Genomic DNA, 26,381 nt, shown 5'->3' with positions numbered 1-26,381 from the left:
CATTGAATTTTCTTCACAAAATTACAAGGTCGCGTGGGAATTGTTATGTCAGAGGTATAATAACAAGAAAATTCTTATTAATAATCACCTGAAGGCTCTCTTTAAAATAGAACCTTTAACCAGAGAATCACATAAATCATTAAGATACTTAATTGACCTTGTGACCAAAAACTTGAGGGCACTGACTACGCTTGGACAGCCGGTTGACCAATGGGATACGCTGATTATATTCATGGTGTCCAGTAAACTGGACTCGACCACCAGTGGTAAGTGGGAGGAGCACAGAAATAATCTCTCCGACTTGCCACTCTTGGACGAATTTATCGAGTTTCTTCGCAATCGAGCGGACATTTTAGAAACAACGTTAGCTAATAGACATGAAAAAAGCGTCTCTCATATTCCTAAAGATAGCCCACCAAAAACTGAACATAAGGGCTCATTCACACAAAATGAGCATAAAGGCTCATTCACACATAGTAAAGTTTCAAAAAGTTTTCTCACGTCCAGTGGTCCTAAACCGGTAGGTTTATCGTGTCCAATGTGTAGTCAAGGTCACCGAATCCTAGACTGCGAATCATTCAAATCGTTACCGCTCGAAAACAAGTGGAGCGAAGCCTTAAAGTTAAATCTTTGCACCAACTGTTTACGACGCGGACATGAAGCACGTAATTGTAAATTAGGAGAGTGTAGATTATGTCATAAAAAGCATAATACATTACTGCATAAAGAAAATAACGTAACTAAACCCTTGCCTGCGACGACACCCACGGTTGGAACATCAAATGACCTTGAAGTAGTCAACCAATCGCATAGGGCTTTATCAGTCCGATCAGGTAAGCAGATCATGCTTGGTACCGCTTTAGTTAAGGTATCCAATCCCAATACAAAGGTAGAATATGTAGCACGCGCTGTCCTTGATGCAGGCAGCCAACCTTGCTTTATTACTGAAGACCTAAAAAATAAACTTGGATTAGGGAATCCTGAACCCGATTCTTTAGATATATCGGGCATTAAAAACATTAAACTTTCAGTATCCGATCGATGCGACGTAGTTGTCAGCTCCCTGTCCAATCAGTTCCAAGTGACCTTAAACTGCTTAGTCCTTGATGAAATTACAGATCAGTTGCCTAACTTGCCCGTAGACCTTACTCAACTAAACATACCTAAACATATTCAGCTCGCTGATCCTGAATTCCATAAAGTGTATGATATTGATATCTTGATAGGTGCCGAAATATTTTACGAATTATTAGGTTTCCAAAAGATACGTCTGGGCAAAAATAAGCCCCTTCTTGTAAACACAGAATTCGGCTGGATCGTAGCAGGTCCTTTAAGTCCAACTCATCTTCCTAATTCTAAACCGTCACAAAAACTTCATTGTTTTTTTACAAAAGAAATAAGTGAAAAGTTGACCAGGTTCTGGAACCTTGAAGAACTTCCAGAAGCCAAAGCTCCTTTGTCAGCTGACGAGGAGTATTGTGAAGAGCACTTTAAAGCTCACACTTACCGTTTACCAGATGGCAGGTTCACAGTTCAGATGCCACTGAAAGAAAACCCTGAAAAGTCATTAGGCGACTCTTACCGAGGTGCTGCCAAGCGATTTTACACCTTAGAGAAAAAATTAAATAAAAATCCTATTTTGAAAAAACAATATAGTGATTTTATACATGAATACGAGTCTTTAGGTCATCTCACGCGAATCGATAAGCCGAAATTCCGTTATTACCTAGCACATTTCTGCGTTATAAGAGAAAATAGTGAAAGTACGAAATTAAGAGTAGTCTTTGATGGCAGCATGAAAAGCGCCTCTTTAAAAAGCCTAAACGACATACAATATGTAGGCCCTGTGGTGCAAGACGATCTCTTCAATATTTTGATCAGGTTCCGTCAACATAAATACGTTTTTACGGGAGACATAGAAAAATGTTATCGCCAAATCCTAATTCATGATTCGCAACGAAACTTACAGTTAATATTGTGGCGCGAAGATGACACAAAGCCTTTAGAAGTGCTTCAATTAAATACTGTCTCCTACGGCACGGCCTCAGCACCGTTCTTAGCACACGGTGCCTTTTAGAGCTCGCATTAGAATGCCCGGATCCTTTAGTATCTGAAGTCATAAAAAGTGATTGCTATATAGATGATATCTTAACAGGTGCGGATAGTAAAGAAACTTTGTCTCACATACTCAACGGAGTAGTAGGCACACTTAATTCGGCATGCTTTCCGGTGCATAAATTCCGTAGCAACTGTCCTGAAATATTTAAGGATTCAGCAGAATCTGACAATCTAAACCTAAGTAAACAGTCCAGTGTTCTAGGTGTACAGTGGACACCAAACACTGACAATCTTAGCTTTGCGATAGAACCAATTCCTAAAGATGAAATTGTGACAAAGAGAACAATCTTATCTGACACTTGTAAGATATTTGACCCTCTTGGGCTCTTAAGTGCTTGCACTATAACACTTAAAATCTTACTTCAAAAACTGTGGTCTCTCAAGTTGACTTGGGATGAGGAGGTACCCGCGGACATTAAGAAGACGTGGCTTAAACTACATAACGACTTGCATGCTTTGCTTTCAGTTTCTGTACCTAGACATGTACAATGCTCATCTCCTGTCGCTTGTGCGATCCATTGTTTTGTAGACGCGTCTAAAGACGCTTACGCAGCTTGCGTATACATACGCACCACGGATAGTTCAGACTTCATAACTGTCAGAATGCTTTGCGCAAAGACACGAGTCTGTCCCCTTCAAGTTCAGACTATACCGAGACTTAAATTGGCAGCAGCCTTATTGGGTGCTCGCCTCGTTTCCAAGGTCAGCGGAGCACTCCGTTGCTCCATACAGGAAAATGTTTTCTGGTCCGACTCCACTGTAGCACTTGGCTGGATAAAAACAAGTCCTAAAATACTTAAAACATTCGTGTGTAACAGAGTGAATGAGATTCGTGAGCTTACCTCGAGAGACTCGTGGCGACATGTACCTACTGATAAAAATCCCGCCGATCTGGCCTCGAGAGGAGTAGCTCCAAGTCTCCTTGTCGAGTCATCTTTGTGGTGGGAAGGTCCAGCTTTCCTGAAACATGACGAATCTCAATGGCCGCAAAACCCCACCACCGAGACCGCTTTACCTGAAATAAAAGTATTACAATCAACATTAAATCAAAACAATGAAACTAAGAACTTAATTGACATAAAAAAATATTCAAGTTCATTACGCTTAAAAAGAATAATTGCATATGTACACAGATTTATAAGTAATTGTAAAATCAAAGAAAAACATAATCGATCAGTTGGACCCCTTAAAGAAAACGAACTTAGTTCAGCCTTAACTTACCTTATAAAACTAGCTCAGTCAGAGTCCTTTAAAGATGAACTTAAACTAATAAAAAATAATAAAAAACTTACCTCGTCCCATATGTTACAGCTGTCTCCGTTTCTTGATGACGTCGGCGTGCTGAGAGTAGGTGGTCGGCTTAATAATGGCGAATATAGTTATGATAAAAAACACCCGGTGTTACTACACGCTAAACATTACTTAACGAAATTGTTGATGCGAGCCGAGCATCTACGCTTACTGCATGCTGGCCCTCAGCTACTCCTGGCAGGCTTCAAAGACCAGTTTTGGCCCCTGGGAGGTAGAACGTTGGCACGAAGCATATATCACCGCTGCGTAATATGCACTCGTTTTAGAGCCAAAGCCATGGAGCCGCTGATGGGCCACCTGCCAGCTAGTAGAATCACTGCTAACTTCCCCTTCGCTATAACGGGAACAGATTTCTGTGGTCCATTTCCAATTTCAAGCAAAATAGGACGCGGAAATCGAATAAGCAAATGCTACATTTGCATATTTATTTGTTTTTGGACTAAGGCAGTCCATTTAGAAACTGTTAGTGACCTTAGTGCTAAAGCATTCATTGCCTGCCTTCGCAGATTCATTTCGCGTAGAGGAAGACCTAGTAAAATCTACTGCGATAACGGTACTAATTTTGTTGGTGCAAACAATGAACTGGGACGAGCATTACAGGCAGGCATGAGGTCCATATATAATTACACAGCCGAAGAGCGCATCCAGTTCATATTCAATCCCCCTTATTCCCCCACATTCGGCGGACTGTGGGAGGCCAATGTTAAATGCTTAAAATATCATTTAAAAAGAACAATAGGTAACTCTAGCTTAACGTTTCTGGAGTTAAGTACCCTTTGCACAGAAGTTGAAGCGGTCCTTAACTCCCGACCCCTTACCCCTCTTACATGTAATCCCAGCGACCTTTCTCCCCTCTCACCAGGGCACTTCCTCATCGGGCGTCCCCTGACTTCGCTGGCGTCCCCTCCTGCTGCATCCGGAAAGGGCATAAAGACGCGCTATCAGCTGCTCGAGTCCCTGCGTGACAGTTTTGCGAAGAGGTGGAAAAACGAGTACCTCTCAGAGCTACAAAAACGAACAAAATGGAGACATCCCTACAGAGATCTCAAGGAAGGCGCTATGGTAGTGTTCCAAGAGGATAACCTACCTCCCATGAGATGGAAACTTGCACGTGTCCATCGACTATACTATGGCAAGGACGGAATCGCCAGGGTAGGCGATTTTAGAACCATCAGAGGGATCGAACGACGGGCACTAAATAAGGTGTGCCCCCTCCCTGATGACAATGATGAGATGTTGGAAGAAGCTTCAGCGCCAGCCAGTACTACCGACCCCTCAGCTTCCTCCAACGGCCCCCCAGCATGTCTACGACAACAAGACACCGCGCGGGGCGCGGGCGCGCGGGGTACGGACCCCACCACACTCCATTAGCTCCAGCGGCAGCCACAACGCCGCACGCGTCTTACATACTATTTAAATCAACCCTTCAAACCCTTGTATCAGTTTCGGATATTAAATCCCTATTTTATACGTACATCAAGATCTTTTACTTGCACCTTAATCGCCTGCAGCAAGCTACCTATTGAAGAGAGATACAGCTACGTTCAAGGCAACAACTTGTGCTTTAATTGCCTCATACCTAATCACACTGTGTTTAAATGCAAACAACGCACGACATGTCAAATCTGCAAGAGAAAACACCACTCCTTATTACATAGAGAGAAGAAGACAGTAAGTGAAGACAAACAGGTTACAACTGCAACGAAAGAGGATCCGCCTGCTCACACAAACGAAGAAAAGTTTGTCACCAAGGTCACAGCGCATGTGGCAAGCGGAGAACAGCCTGATGAGAATATATGGTTAGCCACAGCACTGGTAGACGTCACATCGAGTTCAGGTCAGTCACACGTCTTCCGTGCGCTCATTGATCCAGGTTCAGAGGTGTCACTAGTAACATCAAGAGTCGTCGATTTATTAGGTTTAAAGAAAAACGAGATCAGCGGCGTCATGTTTGGTGTTGGTGAAGGTAATCGCACATCTCTTAAGCACTTAGTAGATTTACAGATTACGTCTAGATATGATACAAATTTCTCATTTAATGTAAACAATGCATATGTGTTGAGGTCTATAACGCGTTTGTTACCTGAAAGGGAAATTAGAGGTTATACTTGGCCACAGCTTAAGGATATACAACTGGCTGACCCCACCTTCAACGTACCAGGTAGGATAGATATTTTACTTAGTGCGAAAATCTATGCTAAGATAATGGACAATGGTTTGATTAGGGGGCCAGGCGACGTAATCGCGCAGCACACCCGTCTCGGGTGGATCTTGTCAGGTGATATTGAGGTAAAATCAAGCAGGTCTCATAATGTCAGGAGTTTTCACATCACAAGACAGGTCGAGGAAGATAACAATCTACTAAGAAAATTCTGGGAATTGGAAACAGAACTTTACACAACCAAGAAAGCTTGGTCTAAGGAGGAAGAAAGTTGTGAAGAAATCTACAAAAATACAACGGTAAGGGATGAAACAGGAAGGTATGAAGTGCATCTGCCCCTGAAACAAACTAAAGAAGAAACAATAAAGCTTTGTGGTGAAACAAAGCAACAAGCAATTACTAGGTTCCAACAAATAGAAAGAAAGTTCCAGAGAAATGGCAAACTGAAAGAAGAATACACAAAGGTCATCAATGAATATTTGAATTTAGGGCATATGAAGAAGGTAGAGAAGGAAGATGAAAGGGAAGCTATTTACCTAGCCCACCACCCTGTAATTCGTGAGGATAAGGACACTACAAAGGTAAGGATAGTATACGATGCGTCGTCGAAGGGTTCCAACGGTAGATCCTTAAATGACAGCATGCTAGTGGGACCTACCTTGCAACCTGATCTACGCAGCCTTATCATTCGCTGGAGATGTCACAAAATCTGTGTGGTAGGCGATATAGTTAAGATGTATCGTCAAGTAAAAATGACAAACAACCATACCGATTTACAGCGGATAGTGTGGCGAGATGAAGCTTCTGGCATCTTGGAAAGTTATCAGCTGTTAACAGTCACTTTTGAGACCGCTGCGGCACCTTGGTTAGCAGTACGAACGCTTCTTCAACTCGCTGACGATGAATCTGAAAGGTATCCACGAGGCGCAGCAGTGGTCAAGGACTCCTTCTACATGGACGACTTGATGACTGGCCATGAAGACTTATCTGAAATGAAAGTAATATGTAATGAAGTTAATAAGTTATTAAAAGCAGGGGGCTTTCACATGCAAAAATGGTCAAGCAACTCTGAGGAGTTGTTAAAGTACTTACAAGAGGTTAGTGACAGTAAAGAAACAGTGAACAGTCTAGAAATAAAGCTAGATAAGGTAATAAAGATACTTGGACTTACCTGGGACAGGAACGAAGACACCTTTAAGATTACTGTGAACTTACCGGAACTCAGGAATCCTGTAACAAAAAGGTTAGTATTATCGGATGTGGCGAGTCTCTTCGATCCCTTAGGATGGCTGGCTCCAGTCGTCATAACAGCGAAGGTCATGATACAGAAATTATTGCTTTGCAACTATGGATGGGATGAAGAACTGCCCGCAGAAATAGTTAACGAATGGTTTACTTACCGAGATGAGCTGAACGAGCTGCAAATGATAGGAATCCCACGGTGGATGAAAATCACAGCAGGCTGCAAGGATATACAACTGCATGGGTTCGCTGACGCATCATCAGTGGCCTACGCCGCAGTAGCTTATGTGAGAGTCGTTGATCAGAATGACGAAGTCCATATTACAATGATAGCAGCGAAAACAAAAGTGGCGCCACTGAAGCAGTTGAGTATCCCGAAATTAGAACTGTGCGCAGCAGTCTTGCTTGCAAAACTATTGCATGAGCTCTCCAACTTACTGAAGATACCGATGGAGAAGACATATGCCTGGACAGATTCGATGGTGGTCCTAGCCTGGTTACAGTCTCAGCCAAGCCGATGGCAAGTTTTTGTGGGCAACAGAGTCTCAGAAATCATACAAATAATTGACAATGACAGATGGCGACATGTTCAGTCAAGAGACAACCCTGCTGATCTGGCCTCTAGAGGAATCAGAGCAAGAGAAATAGTAGATAATGGACTATGGTGGACTGGACCAGAGTGGCTGAAAGACAGAGATACTGAGTTCACTAGAGTTGACATTCTACCAACAAGTTTAGAAATGAAGAAGACGTTTCACATTAACCTAGGTGACACTCCTATCTGGGAAAGGTTCTCATCCTTGACAAAGTTGAAGAGAGTACTAGCTCAATGCCGAAGATTTATAAACTGGAAAAATAAGACAAGTCGAGAAGATTATTTGACAGCAGCTGAAATGGAAGAAATAGAAATGAGATGTATAAGATACTACCAATATTCGATATATGAAGATGAAATTAAAGACCTGAAAAAGAATGGTAAAATTAAGGCAAAGAGTTCTTTAATCACGCTGACTCCATACTTAGATGAACGTGGTCTGTTGAGGGTCGGTGGCCGCCTTAACAACTCTTCCATAGCAGAACAAGCAAAACACCCTATCATCATTCCCAGTAAGCAACATATCACAAAACTGCTGATAAAAGAAGCGCATCTCAGAACATTGCACGGAGACATACTGGCTATGATGACATACATTAGAAGCAAATATTGGATTATTAGTCTAAAGGCAGCTGTCAGACAAGTTACCCACAGTTGCAGGACATGTATTGTGGAAAAGGCTAAAACTCAACAGCAACTGATGGGCCAGTTGCCCGCCCCGAGGGTTACGCCTCATCGTGCGTTCCTTAACAGTGGAGTAGACTACGCAGGACCTGTGCAGTTGAGGACATCGAAGGGTCGCGGTCACACGTCGACAAAGGGATATATTTGTCTTTTCATCTGCATGTCCACCCGAGCGATACATTTGGAGGCTGTGACGGACCTCACAGCACAAGCTTTCATTGCAGCTTTCCGTAGATTTGTTGCCAGAAGAGGCCGCTGCTTACATCTTTGGAGCGACAACGGGACTAATTTTGTAAAAGCCGACAAAGAGCTAAGAGATATGTTCGCAAAAAGCAACTCAAGTGTAACTAAGGAAATAGCGGAACTATTAGCCAATGATGGCACAACCTGGCATTTTATTCCCCCGAAGGCTCCCAACTTTGGTGGACTTTGGGAAGCTGGCGTACGCTCGGTAAAAAGGCATCTAAATCGTGTTAATGGCACCTCAAAGCTGACATACGAAGAGATGGCAACTCAGCTGGCTCAAATTGAGTCTTGTTGTAATTCAAGGCCTTTGTCACATTTAGATGAAACGTTAGACACCTTAAATCCACTTACACCTGGTCATTTTTTGATCGGAGAACCGGTAACTAGCGTTCCGGATATAAACTATGAAAATAGAAATGTTAACATGCTGACCAGATGGCAGCTTATACAAAAACAGACGCAAGATTTTTGGAGAAGATGGAAAGCGGAATACCTAAACACCTTACAACAACGTTACAAGTGGCAGGACACAGTGAATCCGCCAACTGTTGGAGATATCGTTGTAATCAAGGAGGATGACATGCCGCCGGCAAAGTGGCTATTAGGAAAGATAACAGCCTTACATCCAGGACCTGATCAGCTGGTGCGTGTTGTTACTGTGCAGTGTAAAGGAAACAACCTTTTGAAGAGGCCCTTGTCTAAATTAGTACTTTTGCCAAAACACCCCGATAATTAGGCTACAGTGTCCGCTTACCATGACTTTAGTATAGGCCGTATACTTGTATGTCACCATCGAGATGTACAAACCCGAGTATAACAGGGTGGGCGGTCAGTCTTTTAAAATACACCTAATTAAAGTTTAAAGTAAATACCTACTTATTTACTTACCAGGCAAAACCTCTAATCAACCCAATCAGACATATACTTAGTCGCGAATAAAGTTAAACGATCATTAGATAATCGCTTTCCCGTTGCGTATCTCAATACATATGCATATACTAAGTATACTTAAATACTTACCTAGACATAACTTGTAAACGTTGGGATGATTTAGATAGTTATTTAACAAATAAACCACTCCGGTATTATTTCGCCAACATTAAACATTACACAAAAAGATATCTTATTATGTTAGCATAAGAATCATACTCGAGTGTGTTCATTTTCATTGGATAGTTTTAAAATCTAAGATGTAGGTATACGAGTTTCTATGTTCGTACTTAAACTAAACATTATTTATTAAAGATATTGTCTGTTTAGCTAACATCAAGTTTGTAGTAAAATGTACCTAAAACAATCCATACAGTCCATTACAATTGAATCTAATCAAATTACGTTGGCAAACAAGATGTTGTTTTGTAAAATAAAATAAGTTTATAGTTGTAAGTACGTAAAAATGTGTTATAATATCTTACCTACTTGTTACATGCTAATATGTGAGATTACATTACAAATAGTTATTAAACAATCATTAGTTCATCTATTTGTAATCTATTTGGTTTAATTATTTTGTTAAACTGCTCAATTTACATTATTTAGAAGCGAGACGATATAACTAGAAAACATGAACTATGGAAAATTACACTTTATTTCTATGAATGTAAGATTCAAAGTAGTTTGCTTATTGTGGATAACATATGTACGTATATCTCTCAAAGGTAAACGAGCAGCTGGGTGATGGGATTTTGTTTATTTCTTAACATTATTATTGGTTAATAGTTAGTATATATTTGTGGGTACCTAGCTTGACTAGTTATGTAGCACGTAATTAGCACCAAGCTAACTTGTTTGTGAGATTATAATATTCTCTAAGGCCCGACCATAGATAGATATTGTGTTTCTAACGAATAAAATGTACCTACATATTTTAGTATAAATAATTAGCGCCGATAGTGTAGTTTAAGTTTGTGCCTACCTATTGTACTGAGTAAAGACTTATAGTTTTTATAATGATTTGGTTTCACAGTTTGCAGGACTGTTATTTGTTAACTTAACTCTTAATGTAAACTTAATCGACTTTAGATTTTTATGCCTTACGTAACTTATGCTTTTCGGTTAAAGTTTACAATGTACCTAGTGTTATTTTATGGTTTAGGTTAACGAATGTTTTCTTACTCATTCTAGAGCTTAGTTTAAAAACTGTTGTTTTTGGTAGGCGGTATGTTAAGTCGAATTTTGATTACCCGTACGCACCTATACATGCATACTGCATACCTATATGTACCTATGATGAGTTGACCGGCCGCTGTTTTAGTTGCAATAAATAGTCATAAGCGTATGGACCTGTTTTAATTTCTTCTAACACCTTCACTCCAAAATGAACCTTAACGCCTAAACAGTCACTATGTTTCCCAAGGAGAGAATATACATTTTGTATAGTGTCACTATGTTTCCCAAGGAGAGAATATATATTTTGTATGGTGTGACATGTTTCCCAAGAAGCGAATATATACCTACTTTTTACTTTTAATTAGCGTTTCTCGACAAACGATTGTCATCCTGGCTAGCCCTAAAAAACTATATCTTATACTGCCATACACTCTTACAGGGTTCGACGAGATGCCAAAAATAACGACAATAAGAATGCAACTCGCAACAAAGCGGCGTCCAGCGAGCAAGAGGACAGCGGCGAACTATTGCGGCCGAAAGGGGCAAATATACATGCCAATATTGGTTTCGAACAATATTGGCCAGGGGGAGATTGGGTGTACAGGTAAGATCGGCACTGGGTCTAAGTAGGACCGGCACTTGGTCTACAGGTAGGGCTGGCACTGGGTCTACATCTACAGTGGTACCGCCCGACGCGACGGTGTGGCTGGACAGCGGGAGTCGCTGCGGTCGCGAGTCTAGAACACCCATGCCATCCAGGGCAGGCGGCGAGTGCGTCTACAGGTGGTAGAACCGGCACTAGGTCTACAGTCTACAGCTAGTACCCGCACTGGTCGGCAGGTAATCTGAGTTTTGTTAGAAAATATCTTTAACGCGTAAATTGCTGTTATCTATAAATAAAATGTTATATTGTATCCTTGTTGTTAATATAATTTTAATCAAGATTTACTCTTCTTCCTCGCGTTATCCCTGCATTTTTCCACGGCTCTTGGGAGCCTGGGGTTCGCTTGATAACTAATCCCAAGAATTGACGTAGGCACTAGTTTTTACGAAAGCGACTGCCATATGACCTTCCAACCCAGAGGGGAAACTAGGCCTTATTGGGATTAGTCCGGTTTCCTCACGATGTTTTCCTTCACCGAAAAGCGACTGGTAAATACCAAAATGATATTTCGTACATAAGTTCCGAAAAAGTCATTGGTACGAGCCGGGGTTTGAACCTGCGACCTCCGGATTGCAAGTCGCACGCTCTTACCGCTAGGCCACCAGCGCTTTTTCTTAATCATGATTTACTATTAATAATAAAAATATATAAGCACTGGGTCTAAGTAGGACCGGCTCTGGGTCTAATACATGTAGGGCCGGCACTGGGTCTACATCTATCTCATGTTATATTTATGTATTTTCTGAATTCATTTATTAGAGATAAATCACAATTACATAATTGACGACCGGTCTGGCCTAGTGGGTAGTGACCCAGCCTGCGAAGCCGATGGTCCTGGGTTATCTATATAAGTATGTATATCGTCGCCTAACAGCCATAGTACAAGCTTTGCTTAGTTTGGGGCTAGGTTGATCTGTGTAAGATGTCCCCTAATAGTTATTTATTTATTTATAATATTTTGATCCAAAAGCATCGTTAAACCAGAATATGTAGTTTGTTTCTCGATACTCAATTGAAATTGACATTGACATGGGCTGTTTTAGACGATGCGAGAACTCGCATGCGAGTTTCATACTATTGCGGGTTTTGATCGGTCGGTTCAATTGGACGTAACCAACAGTCCGCAATGTAACTAAAATCGCATGCGAGTTCGCGCGCCGTCTATATCAGCCCTTCGATTACCATTAAAAAAAACTCAATAGAGGATTTTGTCGCTGACTGAAGAAGCCAATCATCTTTATTTAAAAATTTAGGAAAGAATGAACTATCGGTGGCATATGTTTAGTATTTTGCAATAAACGAATTGAATTGCTTGGTATAAATAAAATGTAATGAATAAATGTGTTTCCTTGTCAGGAAGGCGGAGTTAGAACGCTGCAACACCACCGAGTACTGCGGTATATTCAGCAAGTAAGTAGGGGCGGAGGAGGGTGGAGGGGGAGGGGAGTTTACCCCTTAAACAAATACATGTTTGCTAGAAACAGATCCGAGTTTGAAGAGTATCAGCTCTTTTCCCAAATGATAAGGCATTTTTAGTACATGTTTGTTTTTTGGCATATAGCGTAAGGCGTTTTGAATTTATTTTAATATCTGTGCCTCCAGTGTAAAAGGGTTAAACTCAAAAAATGAAATTTTTCAGCATGGCCGAAAAACGTTTCAAACCGTGTTTTCTCTACATTGTTTCTAAAAAATTAGGTTTTTGTTTTTAGTTTAGATAGTTTAAGTCGTGAATTATAATTTGTCATTTAAATTAACCTGACATGTGAAAGTAACGGAAATATTGGCTTTCAAAAAGAACTTATATCCCTTTTCACAAAAATTATGAATGTGTGAAAAGGTTAAACTGCACTTTCTCTAGTGTTGCTAAAATCTTTTTGAACTTTTGTATTGTGTAAAGAAACCATTTTGGGAACTAAATATTGCATTTTTTGTAGATTGATGGTAAAAAAAACAAACCAAAAAGAATAATATCAATGTAATTAAAGAGTGATTTAATATACTTAATTACTCTGTTGAAATTGTTAATGGTTACTGAACCATTCAAAATTTCAACAGAGTAATGTTGTACTATAGTAGTGTTGTACTGACAACAGGGCAGTTGTACTTGTTTGTCTTACTTCCCCATCTTTGTTTTGTTATTGTTACTAAAAAAATATACGGAAAGGAATCTAAGTGAACATTAACCATAATCATTAACTCAATTTAGCGAAACTAGATGGTGAAAAACGGTCAAAGTAAATTATTTATATCCCTTTACACATCATGACGTCTTAAAAATGTTTGTGAATAATAAAAAAACTTAAGTTTTACCGTCATTCACGAACTAGACTCGGTAGTTGAAATAGATCTAAGTGAATTTAGATTTCTTTACACGAAATGTTTCTTGAAATGTATTTTATTCACTAAGATTAAACTTTAATTTAACCATCGTTCGTAACACGATTCTTAAGTAACAAATTTTTTAAACGAGATTATATAAAAATAAATCGTTTTGAACATAATGGTTGTGATTTTTGGCAAAGTTTAATCCTTTTGCACAATCGATATCTCAGCAATTAGAAGTCATAGGGCAGTGGGTGTCAGCACAAAAGATGTAGTTTCATGAAATAAACCTTTTACTGGCAAAATTTGTAATTTGGACAAACTCGAGTTTAACCCTTTTACATTGGAGGCGCAGATATAATACATAGTTATTTCAATAGGTAATCGCTAAGTCGCTATGTTTATTCAATAATAATATCTGGGAGACCGGGCTTGACTCGTAAAACATATAAAAACTCAAAAATGCGCGTTTTCCCAGGGATAAGACCTAGCTAGATCGATTTATCGCCCCCGAAAACCCACATATAGCAAATTTCATCGAAATCTTAGAGCCGTTTCCGAGATCCCCGAAATATACATATATGTCGCAGTACGATAGATAAAGCCGTTATATAGTTATAACCCTAGGGATATAATTATGTGTCGTAACATAGTTATACGAAAGCGATTCATTACTATCTTACTAGGAATATAACTATAATACGTCTTTAGTTTAGTGATATAGTTATATTACTGGATTAAGTTTAGTGAAATAATTGTAGGTAGGAGTGCGGCGGTGCGGCGGAGGTATAGTTATATCCGTAGGGATATAGTTATATGCCGTATAATACGTATTGTAATCACATTCCTAGTAAGATATTACTATCTTACTAGGAATATGATTATAATACGGTATTTGACTAAACTAATGTGGTTAAATGGTTATAAATCTGCCAGGGAATCAAAGAAAACAGTAAGTATATTTACCCCCCCGCCGCCGACTCCGCCGCACCCCCGCACTACACTGCTACAATTATAATACTGAACATAATCCAGTAAAATAACTATATTACTAAACTAGAAACGTATTATAGTTATATTCCTAGTAAGATATTACTAATTTACTAGGAATATGATTATAATACGTACTATACGGCATATAACTGTATCCCTAGGGATATAACTAGACCTTCGCCGCACCGCCGCACTCCTACCTACAATTACTATCTTACTAGGAAAATGATTATAATACGTACTATACGGCATATAACTATATCCCTACGGATATAACTATACCTCCGCCGCACCGCCGCACTCCTACCTACAATTATTTCACTAAACTTAATCCAGTAATATAACTATATCACTAAACTAAAGACGTATTATAGTTATATTCCTAGTAAGATAGTAATGAATCGCTTTCGTATAACTATGTTACGACATATAATTATATCCCTAGGGTTATAACTATATTACGGCTTTATCTATCGTACTGCGACATATATATAAATAAATAAACATATAAATAAATAAACAAGAATTGCTCGGTTAAAGGTATTATATATAGATAGATTAGATAGATACTTATGTAATATACTCGGGCTAACTGCAAAGTCAATCTGGCAATTCTGGTATGAGCCCAACTATAGCAACTAGGCTAAGCAGGGTAGTGATTGTTTGAGTGTTGCAGGGAAAAAATATGTGCAGGCAATCATGATTTGACCGCACATCATACATTTGAAAACTTCTGCGAAATGCAAGACGCGAATTGCCGGGACGGCACTGTCAGTGAGTACCGCAGTACCTTCAACCACGACCTCATCGCCTACCACACCTGCGACGAGCACGTCGCCAGCTGCAGGCACGGCACTGTCAGTGAGTACCGCAGTACCTTCAACCACGACCTCACCGCCTACCACACCTGCGCCGTGCACGTCGCGAGCTGCAGGCACGGCACTGTCTGTGAGTACCGCAGTACCTTCAACCACGACCTCACCGCCTACCACACCTGCGCCGTGCACGTCGCGAGCTGCAGGCACGGCACTGTCAGTGAGTACCGCAGTACCTTCAACCACGACCTCATCGCCTACCACACCTGCGACGAGCACGTCGCCAGCTGCAGGCACGGCACTGTCAGTGAGTACCGCAGTACCTACTAATACATTGCGTCTTTATATCAACTTTAAGGTGTACTAACAATCAAAACTCCAGATTTCTTTTTAAAGTCGCTTAACCCTTCAAGTGGTGGTCAACCAGTTAATGGTTGGATCGAAAAGTAGTAAACTGGCGGCCCACCACTCACGGATCAATGCGAAAACCAGTAAACTGTCGGCCACCAGTCAGTGGTTAATGAGGTGTTGCCTCGGTGTTGCCGTATTTAGAGGTGAAATTGAACGCATTTAAGTATAGTAACGCTCTTCTAACGCCCAAAATTAGGTAGCGACTTAGACAAGGATAACATACCGTCATTCTTCCGGAGCGGAGTTCGATTAGGTCTGGCCAAATGTATAAACATTATAATAATTTAATTGCTATATTCAAATAGCGTAATTAACGCTTGTTATAACGATATGTGATTTAATATACTTTCAAACATAGAAAAGCTTAAATCGACGATTTTGTTAAATTCTCTTAATCTGCGCTGACCACCCACCGGGGCCCCGCCACGTGACTGCTTTTGAGCAAATCCGCGGCGCTACTTGACTACTTTTCGCGTTTTCGCTGGCGCCACTTGAAGGGACAAATGTTAGTCAGTTTGAGGAGTTCAGTTCTAAATACAGTCTACACTTTACAGTTTAAGTAGTTTATAGCTCATTGCTCCTGTTACAGGCTCAACCTAGTGCGAATAATGCATGCTAATATCGGAAATTTCGAGCAACTATCTATGTCACTTATTTCGCCTTAACTGGAGTAAACGAGATAGTTACTCGAAATTTACGATATTCGATGTACGCGATAGGCCTTCTGCTTTCTGATAGTACAGTTGCTTCAAGTTAAGTGTTGTTGCAGCGGTGTACACCGAGTCAGCGGTGAATGAGAATGTAACGTGGTTCCCCGTGACCACGTCGGGGTTCATTGACATGAAAATAGCGACGAGAGGACCGTGCTGGATCGTGCTCGCGCGGAGCAGGAGTATCGGTTCCAGATTTAAGAGGATGGTAGGTGGCGTGACGCTTCACGTAGAAACACCTTATACTAACGGCCTGATTCTTATTTCATATACGCCAAAAATTTGATCTAAATACGATATGGATCGGATCTAGATCTAAATTTTGACGTATATTAAAATTAGAATCAGGCCGTCAGTAGATTCCTATTCACCATCGGCGTAACTCTCATGTTCTTGCACTTGTTTATAAAATAATATATACTTTCCAAACCACACGACTCCTCTATATCTTAGGGCCGGTACAGACGGAGTGCAACCCGACTGCAACTTGTATGAGAACTGCACGCCGACGTTGCAGTTGGTGTGCAGTCGGCGTGCACTTCCCATACAAATTGCACTCCGTCTTAAAGAGCGGTTCAACCTGTAATAATGTAATAACAATACCGTGTGGTGACTGTACACGACGTTTAAGCCAATCAAATTACATTTTATCGAAGAATATTACTGTAGGGGAAAATCATAATCATAATCATAATCATAATCTTTATTGCTTTTTGAGAAATGGGTTACATTGCCAGTAATTACTATTGTAACAATATTTCACGGACTCGCCAAGACTCTACCTTTACAGGTGTACAAACAAATATTAAAGTGAAAGTGGGATAGAACCGTGACGTTAAGGGAAAAGTTAACAAAAATCTTAGTTTTATTAAAATCTACGAACTTTACTAGTCTCTGTGTAATTGACTTAATTAACTATTAGTCTGATCACTATTTAGATTATCATACGTGGACAAAAACAATCAACATATAAATCTCTATTTTGTCCGGTTTTATCCCATGCCTTGTCCATAACAGTGTATATTAAATCCTATACCCGATTTTGCCCATTATGTTACTAAAAAAATCAATCAAATGGAACTCGTTAAGTTCTTCAGGGTCCCGACCAGTAGGTACACACTTTATGGGCCCATTTTTAGGGTTCCGTACCTTAAAAGGAAAAAACGGAACCCTTATAGGATTACTCGTACGTCTCGTCTGTCTCTCTGTCTGTCTGTCCGTCTGTCACAGCCCATTTTCTCCAACAGTACTGGACGAATAAGTTGAAATTTGGTACACATGTGTAAATTCGTGACCCAAAGACGGACAACCTACGTAGGTAAACAAATGAATTTTAAACATGGAGGCCACTTTTGGGGAGTAAATGAGAAAACAAAATGTTATTTAAACTATATTGTGTCACATATCAAATGAAAGACCTCATTTTGAATATATATTTTTTGTAATTTTAAAATAAATAGTTTACAGTATACCGTAAAACTGGGGTGAATAGGGATTACGAGGGCAGTTGGGTTATAAATGGGGTGAGGAGGGATAACAGAGTGGTGAGATGGTTTTTACAGGCTACTCCTACGAAAATTATATATTCTAATAACAAATCAAGCTATTATAATGTTCATAATCCCAAAGTATCGATCCAACAATTTTCAACACTCACCTTAGTAGGAAATCCCTCCTGACCCCTACTACGCTACGGGTGAGCTGGGATTTCCTAATATTTCGTATTTATCTTTAAAGTTATGAAATTGAACTACACAAAATCATAAAAAAATTCAATTCAAACGACCGGAATATTTATTATGTATAAAAATCAGTTTGCCACATGTAAAAATAAAGTTTTATCGAGGTTTGAATGTCAGTTTTGTCCCTACTCACCCCATAATCACATAATCGCAATAAAAATACAATTTGTAGGTACTTAGGTACGTCAACGTACGACAAATTGGTACAGTGATGAATTATATGGAATTTTTGGGTGTGTAATGTTTAATATAATTATAAAAAAACTATCATACATTTGTTATAACGCCATTTGATATATTATTGTATGTTATAATGTAATTTTTATTATACGTTTCCTTTATTATATAGTGATTTCATCTAAACTGTCATTGATATAATGTCTAATGTAATATAATTTTCAAATAGTATATAGACATGTTTTATAACGACATTTGTTATATTATATTTTTGTATAACGTAATACTTCATACAATTTTATCAAGTATAAATACATATATCGTATAACATTTTTTGTCATATTTCATTTACTGATACTGTAAAGTTTTACATACTTTTTATAACTAGTACGCAGGCCTACTGCTTTTGCTAGCTATGTTATTCTAGGGAGGTCGCAGTTCTAACCTAACCTAACCTATTTTTCACGGTTTTCGTTCTGCGAGGGCCGCAGTTCAAACCTAACCTAAACCACTTTTTTGATAGAAAATTTTATTCTACGGAGGGTCAAAGTTCTAACCTAACCTAACCCTCCTTTTGTTAGGTAATTATTCGTTTGTGCGGAGTCGCAGTTCCAACCTAACCTAACCCATTTATGTCATGCAACTATTATGCTACATGAATAATTATGTGATGTCACTTGTTATAACAAATAATATGCTTTAGAGTATGTAATAATTATGGCAATGTATATTAGACGAAGTGTAAATATACCTTATGACCATTATACCAATAATAACATTATGTATACCGTTAATTAGGTATTACGGTAGTATGCCATTTATTACGTTATTCAAAATAACGATATATCAAACTATAATATATGAAATGTAATTATAACAAATGTAATGCACCCGGAATTTTTATATCAGGCACCGCTAAAATGTTCTCCTTGTTTAGTTTCTATACGTCGGCACGCGCGTCATTCAACTTTTTTTGACAAACTTATAAATAAACTTAAGTATACCAAGATGGTAGGCAGCAGTGACCAAAGCGTTGGTCAGACTGAAATTATTAAGGCTACTTAGATAGTTTACACACGTTAGACAAGGGGTAAAAAAAACTGCCGTGTCCTTGTTTTACCCCATGTCACTGTTTTGGACTAATCCCCCTATTCTTTATTTGGCGTTTTATTTTGTTTTAGTTCTATTACGGATTTGGGGAAGAACAGTATGACCGCACGTACTATGGTATAGTGGCGCTATTAAAGGACGAGGAGGAAGGTCCATGGGATGAGCGAAAGAAGTTGGTGCACGGTCAGTATTGAAATTATGATAGCCTTTTTAGAGCACCGTACAAAACTTTGTTCACGGTGCTCTTATGGGATCACTTCGGTCTTGCAAATCGGTTAAATGCGTTTTTCTCAAAGACCGTTTGATGTAGGTACCTAAAATTTGGAATAGTTATGGCAAGTACCATCACTAACTATGTGAATAAGTCAAAACTGCTTATTTCTGATTTTAGGGGGAAATTTAGGGGGTTAGAGGGGTAGGCTGAATTTTATTTTCAACTAGACGGGCCCGCAGCTCCGCTCGCGTAAATGAAATAAAGACTTTGTCTTATGTTTAGTTAAATACCGATATTATTATGTATTGAACCCTGCCAGGGTTTATAACTGTGATAGGGACTGCTTATTTGTAACCGATATTTGGATAACTTAATTCGCAAATTTCTCAAAAAATGATGTGATTTGATAAAAGGCAAGATTGTATTTTTTCATCTACGTAGGTATTTATTTAAAACTTGTTTCAACATAAAATTATGGGGTTGCATTTGAATTACGCATTATAGGGAGGGGGGAGGGAGTAGGAACCCACCCGAACCCGGGTGCGTATCGATGGCTATAAACATTTTTATTATAATATCAGTTGCAATAACGCTTATTTAGTATAATTATTAAATGATATAACAACACTTAATATATTTTCATATGATATATATTAATATATTATCATTTTATATAATGATTAATTGATCTAATAACATTTAGCATAACATTCTTGAAGTATAATGCATATTTCCTATACCGAATATGATATAAAGTTATTTTCATCTAAAGTAGAATTGTTATAATCTTTGTTGATATAATGTATTAGACATATAATTCCACATTTACTATTACACACTACAAAAAACGATACTCTTTCTACGTATAACGAACTGCTATTTATAACTAGGTAGGTAAGGTTAAGAACTGCGACCCCTACACAAAACCAACCGCTACCAGAATACTAGGTTAGGTTAGGTTAAGAACTGCGACCCCTACACAAAACGAACCGCTACCAGAAAAGTAGGTTAGGTTAGGTTAGAATTGCGTCCATTACACAAACAAACCACTACCAGAATACTAGGTTAGGTTACGTTGGAATTGTGACCCCTATATAAAAAGAAAGGAAAAAAGTTTAGATTAGGTAAAGATAACCCAATTTGCAAAGAAAAATTGATATATATATATATATATATTTTTAAATTAAACATTGAATGTTTTTTAGATTCAAATTGGAAGCCTGACGATACTTGTTAGTCTGTACGTGTTTGCTGTAAAAAAAAAGTATCAGGCGTTAAACATTTACATATGTCGTCATAAAAATGCCTATATTATACCGAATAATGCTTATATAATAATACTTGTATAATAAATGAGCATTATATCACATGATCGTTATAATAAATGAGTGTTATATCAAAATATAATTATATAAAATGATATTAAACATTTTAATAATATACCAAATGTATATTATACAAAATGAGTTATTATATTTTCTGAAATTATATTAAATGTTGTTATATCTACAGAAAATATATAAATTATTTTTATATCGATCATTACACACCCCCCGAACCCATCCCCAAAGTTAGGAAATCAATAGTTACCACGTAAATATTTTTTTTATTTTTTGAGGTTATGTTCAATAATACAACCAAAGCGTACGAAATGGTAACCAATTTGGACTTAGAAAATTTCGGACTTTAAAAAAAACATTTTTGAGCACTTTGTCCGTACACATGTTTTTGACCACTGTATTTCTTTTTTGACAGCGAGTCGGGTGTGTTGTGAACGCAATATACCTAACACTCCTCCTCGCTTCGCTCGTCGTCGTACCTAACGGTGACTCTGGCACTGTATTTCGTTCCGTCACTTCCGTCACACGTAATTTCAAACACTTATAAAAAAAAACTACGCGTCTCCTAGACACAAATCAGGTGTCGTTTGAAAGGGGTGACCAACCCCTATAAAATGCCACCCTTCCCCCCGCCCCTCCCTATAATGCGTGATTCAAATGCTAACCCAAAATTATTATTTATTTTTATAAGCCCAATTGAAAAAACGTTCATTAGATTAATTTCCGCCTTAAGACGAATATGTACGACCACCGCCCATAAATCGCATTTTCATACAAACGTAAATAGTCCCCATTTCCCTGTCTGGATATTGATATTACTTACTACGGCTACGGTGACGCAACGACCGAAAATGAGTCCTGGCTTCCGACACCAGATCACGCCATGTTTCCCGGTCTTGCGATAGCTCTCGCCAGTCGCCATGGCCGAGGTTGAGCATATCTTGAGCAACCCTTGAGCTCTAAAATATCTGAGCATGCACTTTAACTACATTATAATTTACATTGTTCAGATATTTGTGAAAAAAATCCTACCTGGTCGAGTCGTATCGTATTACGCGAGAAAACAGTTCCCGAATTGGTTATATCTGTAAAGTCATTAAAGTATAATTATCACACACACACACATTATTACGGGCACCATCCCTTGAACTTGCTATCAACTTTGTATTTTTGGTCCATCTCGGCAGCCCGTTCCCCGGACGAATGGCAATGTTTGCTGTAGCCGTGAAAGTCAATCTGAATAATATAACTCAAAAAGAAATTTAAAACAATAAAATACAAATTATTAACACGATAATCATACGATAATACTAATTTGATTGATAAGTCATTTATGGCATAACTCATAAGTCACTCGTATGGTTATAGACTAAGGTTGAGGTTGACAGCACTTTTTATTTTACTTCGTGTAATAAAACGCCGCAATAACTGTATACCAACATGACAAACATAAACATTGGGTATGTCTGTAGCACCACATCAAATAATTTTGTCTGTACCACCACCGAAACGAAACTAACCGAGAGTTGCCGAAAATGGTCGATCATCGTAAAATGAAGATAGTTATGATATTTTCTTTTGCTTATTGTAAATTAAATACGCATCGAAAGCGATAGTTTTTATGCTCTAGTTCTATTCTCATATTTAGATAATAGATTTAAACAGTTTTTTCTTATCATACGTGCGTCGTATTCGAGATACGTGTCAAAAACTTTTTTAGAAATTTGTAAGGGCCATCTCGCTTCTTCGCTCGTTTTTTATCCCGTTCTGGTTTTTCGATTTTATATACAGGGTGGAAAGGCACGACGATCCTTTCCGGAAATGGGAGATAGTTTAGCCTAAGCTCTATATTTTCTCCATAGAAACTATGTTAATATGGGCAACCGTTTCTAAATTATGACCTTTTAAACATCCACGCAAAAAACTACTTTGTTCTAACCCTAACAGGTGACAGGGTCAATGAACTTACTTGTAAACAATCAGTATTCGACAGGAAATTATGCTAATTTGTTGCCATCTAACCATTTTTAGGTCTGCTTACAGCACGGTAAGAATCATTGCAGGATTTTCGCTTTCTTAGTGGTTCCACTTGTTCAATACTTGAATGAAATAGTTATGTTATTCCTTAATATTAATAATACTAACCACAACATTGTTTACAACGACAGTTCAAATGGTGACATTGACAACCACTCAAAAGTACGCAATCGTCTTATAAATATCTCTGGTTTCCTTGACTGATAAAAAGGTTTTAGTTTCTTAACACGTTTCACAAAATTATTTTCGAATAACTGGAAACTATTTAAAATAATAAAAAAATACATGTAGGTTGTGTTAGTTGCACCAAATGAACTTGCAAAAATGAAATACTAAGAATAAATCAAGAATAAATACTTCTTCAATACCAAACTAACAAACCTTCTTGCGTGATAGGAAATAGACAAGACGTCTGATGTTTGAAATTAAATTTTCATTGAACTATACTTATTGAATGTCATATTCTTCAAATAAAAATGTTAGATGCTCGTGGCTATTTAAATTTGTGGGGCTGTGTAAAAGATATGGTGTACCAAACCAAACGGAATGTGAAACTGCGGACGAAATGAGACAAAGGCTAATTGGTGCTTTCTGCGGAGGATAAATGACGAAGAGCATACACTATATCGCATGTGCATCGACATACTCGGGTACGGGCTGCGGCGGCGTTGTAATACACGGAGGTACATTTGAACACCGTATGTGAAAAGAAGATAGTATTAAATATTGGAAAAAAGTAATTATCTAAGAAAGTAATAAAATTGTTTGTAATATTTTTGCATGCATTTGATTTATTTGACATTTATGCGTCATTCATACATCATTGCGATACTGTCAACGATCGGAAAAAAGTGTAAAGTCCCGAGCTTTCCCGACGGAGATCCTTAATCTAGCCGTCATGTGCACATGCTATAGGGTTATCACCACAGTTAAAAAGTAGTATTTTTGCAATTTTTATTTTATACTTAATTAACGATTCTTACCATTACCAATAGTCTCTGTATCACTTAAACGACCTAATACTTCCGGGAAGGATCGTCGTGCCTTTCCACCCTGTATATGATTGTAAGAATCGTGTGAGGTACCATTAGAAAGCTTGCAAACAATTGAGTCGATGGACTGATTTTGACTTCATTTTAGAGTGCAGTAGTTTCGATAAAAAATGCATTTATAGTTGCAAGTTTTCATACAAAAATGTTCACCTCTGTCCTGGCGATTTTCGCGAAAACTATAGCTAACAGGCAGCTGACCAGTCAATATGCAACCAAAACAAGCATGAAGACGGCGGAAAAATTATCAGGTTAACTTTCTCTTTATTAGTTTTTCAACTGCAGCCTGATCTTTGGTTGCTTAGGGCTAGCTAACTGATGCTTACACTGGTCTTCATATTAGGAAGTATTTTTAGCGAGAAAGATCCTTACTTAAAACTTTGGCATTGAAATTTATGACTTATGTCTTTGATACAAAGTTTAATTCTACTTACTTACTTTTGTGGGATATTTAATTTTTTTTCTGAATAGCCTACTATAAGTATGAGAGAGAAAAACATATACAAAATACAACCTTATTATAATGCAAATAAGTTTAAATTTCGAACATGCTTTCCAACCAATGGACTATCTCAGTAGCTGGTTTGTTAGTGCACGACACCTTGCATTTTGTGACTTTGTGCTGAAACTTGGCACAGTTTATTCTTAGCTGGTCTTTAGCAGATACAGACCGGAAGACATCGAGAGCCACTTTTCATTTAGTGCGGGGGAGGAGGGGAAGTTCGACGCTGCCGCGCTTCACTTGGAGCAACATTTCTCTAAAACTATACCTTAGGGCATGTGATATATCATTTTCGGATAAATTAAGGATGAGGAATTTATTTTTAAAACAAAAACAATGCACTTACTAACAAAAAAAAAGGATAAAGTAGAAAAGACTAAAAAACGTATTTTTCATTTATTTATAATTAATACCAATTTTTTATTTAAAGTGTTGCAGGAATCTGAAAACAAAAAATATTGTCGTAAAGCTACACTTATTACGTTTAAAAAAATATATAGTTTATTATACAAATCTGTTGACAAATGGGAAATAAAAAATAATATTAAGCGTGGGTCAGAGTGATCTCATATGAAGGTGGGAAGGTTACTTATAATTTGTTCAACAATCGCTTATTTTTTTTAGTTTTTCGTAAATAATTCGTAAACGGTAGCCCACAGCAAAAAATATGTTTTACGTAAATAATCTGTTTCAGATTTCTTATAAAATAAGTGCTACTTTTTTTCGCTAGGATCAATATTAAAAAAAATTATTGTAGGGAGAAAATAAATTCTAAGGTCCCCTTTTTTAGTCATTCGTAAATAACTCGTAAACGATGGCCAATAGCAAAAAATGTTTTATTACATGAATAATTCACATAAAATTTCCTACGTCAAAGGTCATTCAAACTTTTTCGCTAGAATCTTAATATTATAGGTTTTTAATATTGATCCTAGCGAAAAAAAGTAGATGCTAGGATCGCTTCGCTAGGATCAATATTAAACACCTATAATATTAAGATTCTAGCGAAAAAGTTTGAATGACCTTTGACGTAGGAAATTTTATGTGAATTATTCATGTAATAAAACATTTTTTGCTATTGGCCATCGTTTACGAGTTATTTACGAATGACTAAAAAAGGGGACCTTAGAATTTATTTTCTCCCTACAATAATTTTTTTTAATATTGATCCTAGCGAAAAAATTCACAGATTTCGTGCCTCACACGACTATCGAGCACATTGGAAATGAATCTACGGAATTCGAAAAAATATTGTAGCTGAGCGACGAGAAAGTCTGGATAAGGAAAAAGTTACAAAATAAAACTACAACGTTGAATGATAATTATTTTATTCTTAGACTAACACAAGTATCCTGGACATAACGCATGTGAACAAACAAATTGCAAAATTTCCACACGCGTATCCAAGTTTGAATAATTGTCGCCGTGGCGCATAAGTATAGGTACATATTTCATTTTTCGATTAATAAGCAGGATATATTAATGTTCAAAGTACAAGAAAATTATTACACGGCAAATCCGTAGTCAACTCGAGAAGTGGTGATCGGCAGCGGCCAAGATATGAAATTTTCTTGACAGCAGTTTGACGCGACGAGAGATGACCATAACAGCGTTTGTCTATGTTGCACCAAACCTGAGTTCCAATAAGTACTACCAGGGTTCAGCATCAGCTATCTTGGGTAATGCTCTACCATGTGCTCATCATAACGAATCGGGTGTCCAAAACAGCGTGTGCCTATGTTGCACCAAACCTGAGTTCCGCTAGGTACAACCAGGGTTCAGCATCAGCTCTATCCGATGACCAAAACAGCGTGTGTTTATGTTGTATT

General features: G+C 38.1%; 2 protein-coding genes across 2 annotated transcripts in view; both read left to right on the top strand.

The window, feature by feature from the left end:
* Positions 1-26,381, top strand: part of LOC134801497 (uncharacterized) — a 318,534-nt gene that overhangs the window by 8,293 nt on the left and 283,860 nt on the right. Inside the window, exons 2-6 of the mRNA XM_063774106.1 lie at positions 10,906-11,070; positions 12,487-12,540; positions 15,122-15,219; positions 16,441-16,589; positions 19,482-19,593. Coding sequence (XP_063630176.1) covers positions 15,186-15,219; positions 16,441-16,589; positions 19,482-19,593 — 295 coding nt within the window. The 5' untranslated portion in view covers positions 10,906-11,070; positions 12,487-12,540; positions 15,122-15,185. The remainder of the gene's footprint in view (positions 1-10,905; positions 11,071-12,486; positions 12,541-15,121; positions 15,220-16,440; positions 16,590-19,481; positions 19,594-26,381) is intronic.
* On the top strand, positions 4,945-9,515 carry LOC134801395 (uncharacterized). The gene is made up of 2 exons (XM_063773928.1): positions 4,945-5,469; positions 5,531-9,515. The coding sequence occupies exon 2, from the start codon at positions 5,635-5,637 to the stop codon at positions 9,091-9,093; it is 3,459 nt and encodes a 1,152-aa protein (XP_063629998.1). The 5' UTR covers positions 4,945-5,469; positions 5,531-5,634; the 3' UTR covers positions 9,094-9,515.

The sequence above is a fragment of the Cydia splendana genome, chromosome 22 (assembly GCF_910591565.1).
Source record: "Cydia splendana chromosome 22, ilCydSple1.2, whole genome shotgun sequence".
NCBI lineage: Eukaryota > Metazoa > Arthropoda > Insecta > Lepidoptera > Tortricidae > Cydia > Cydia splendana.
The sequence above is the reverse complement of the archived record's forward strand: the minus strand, read 5'-3'. Positions and strand labels throughout refer to the sequence as shown.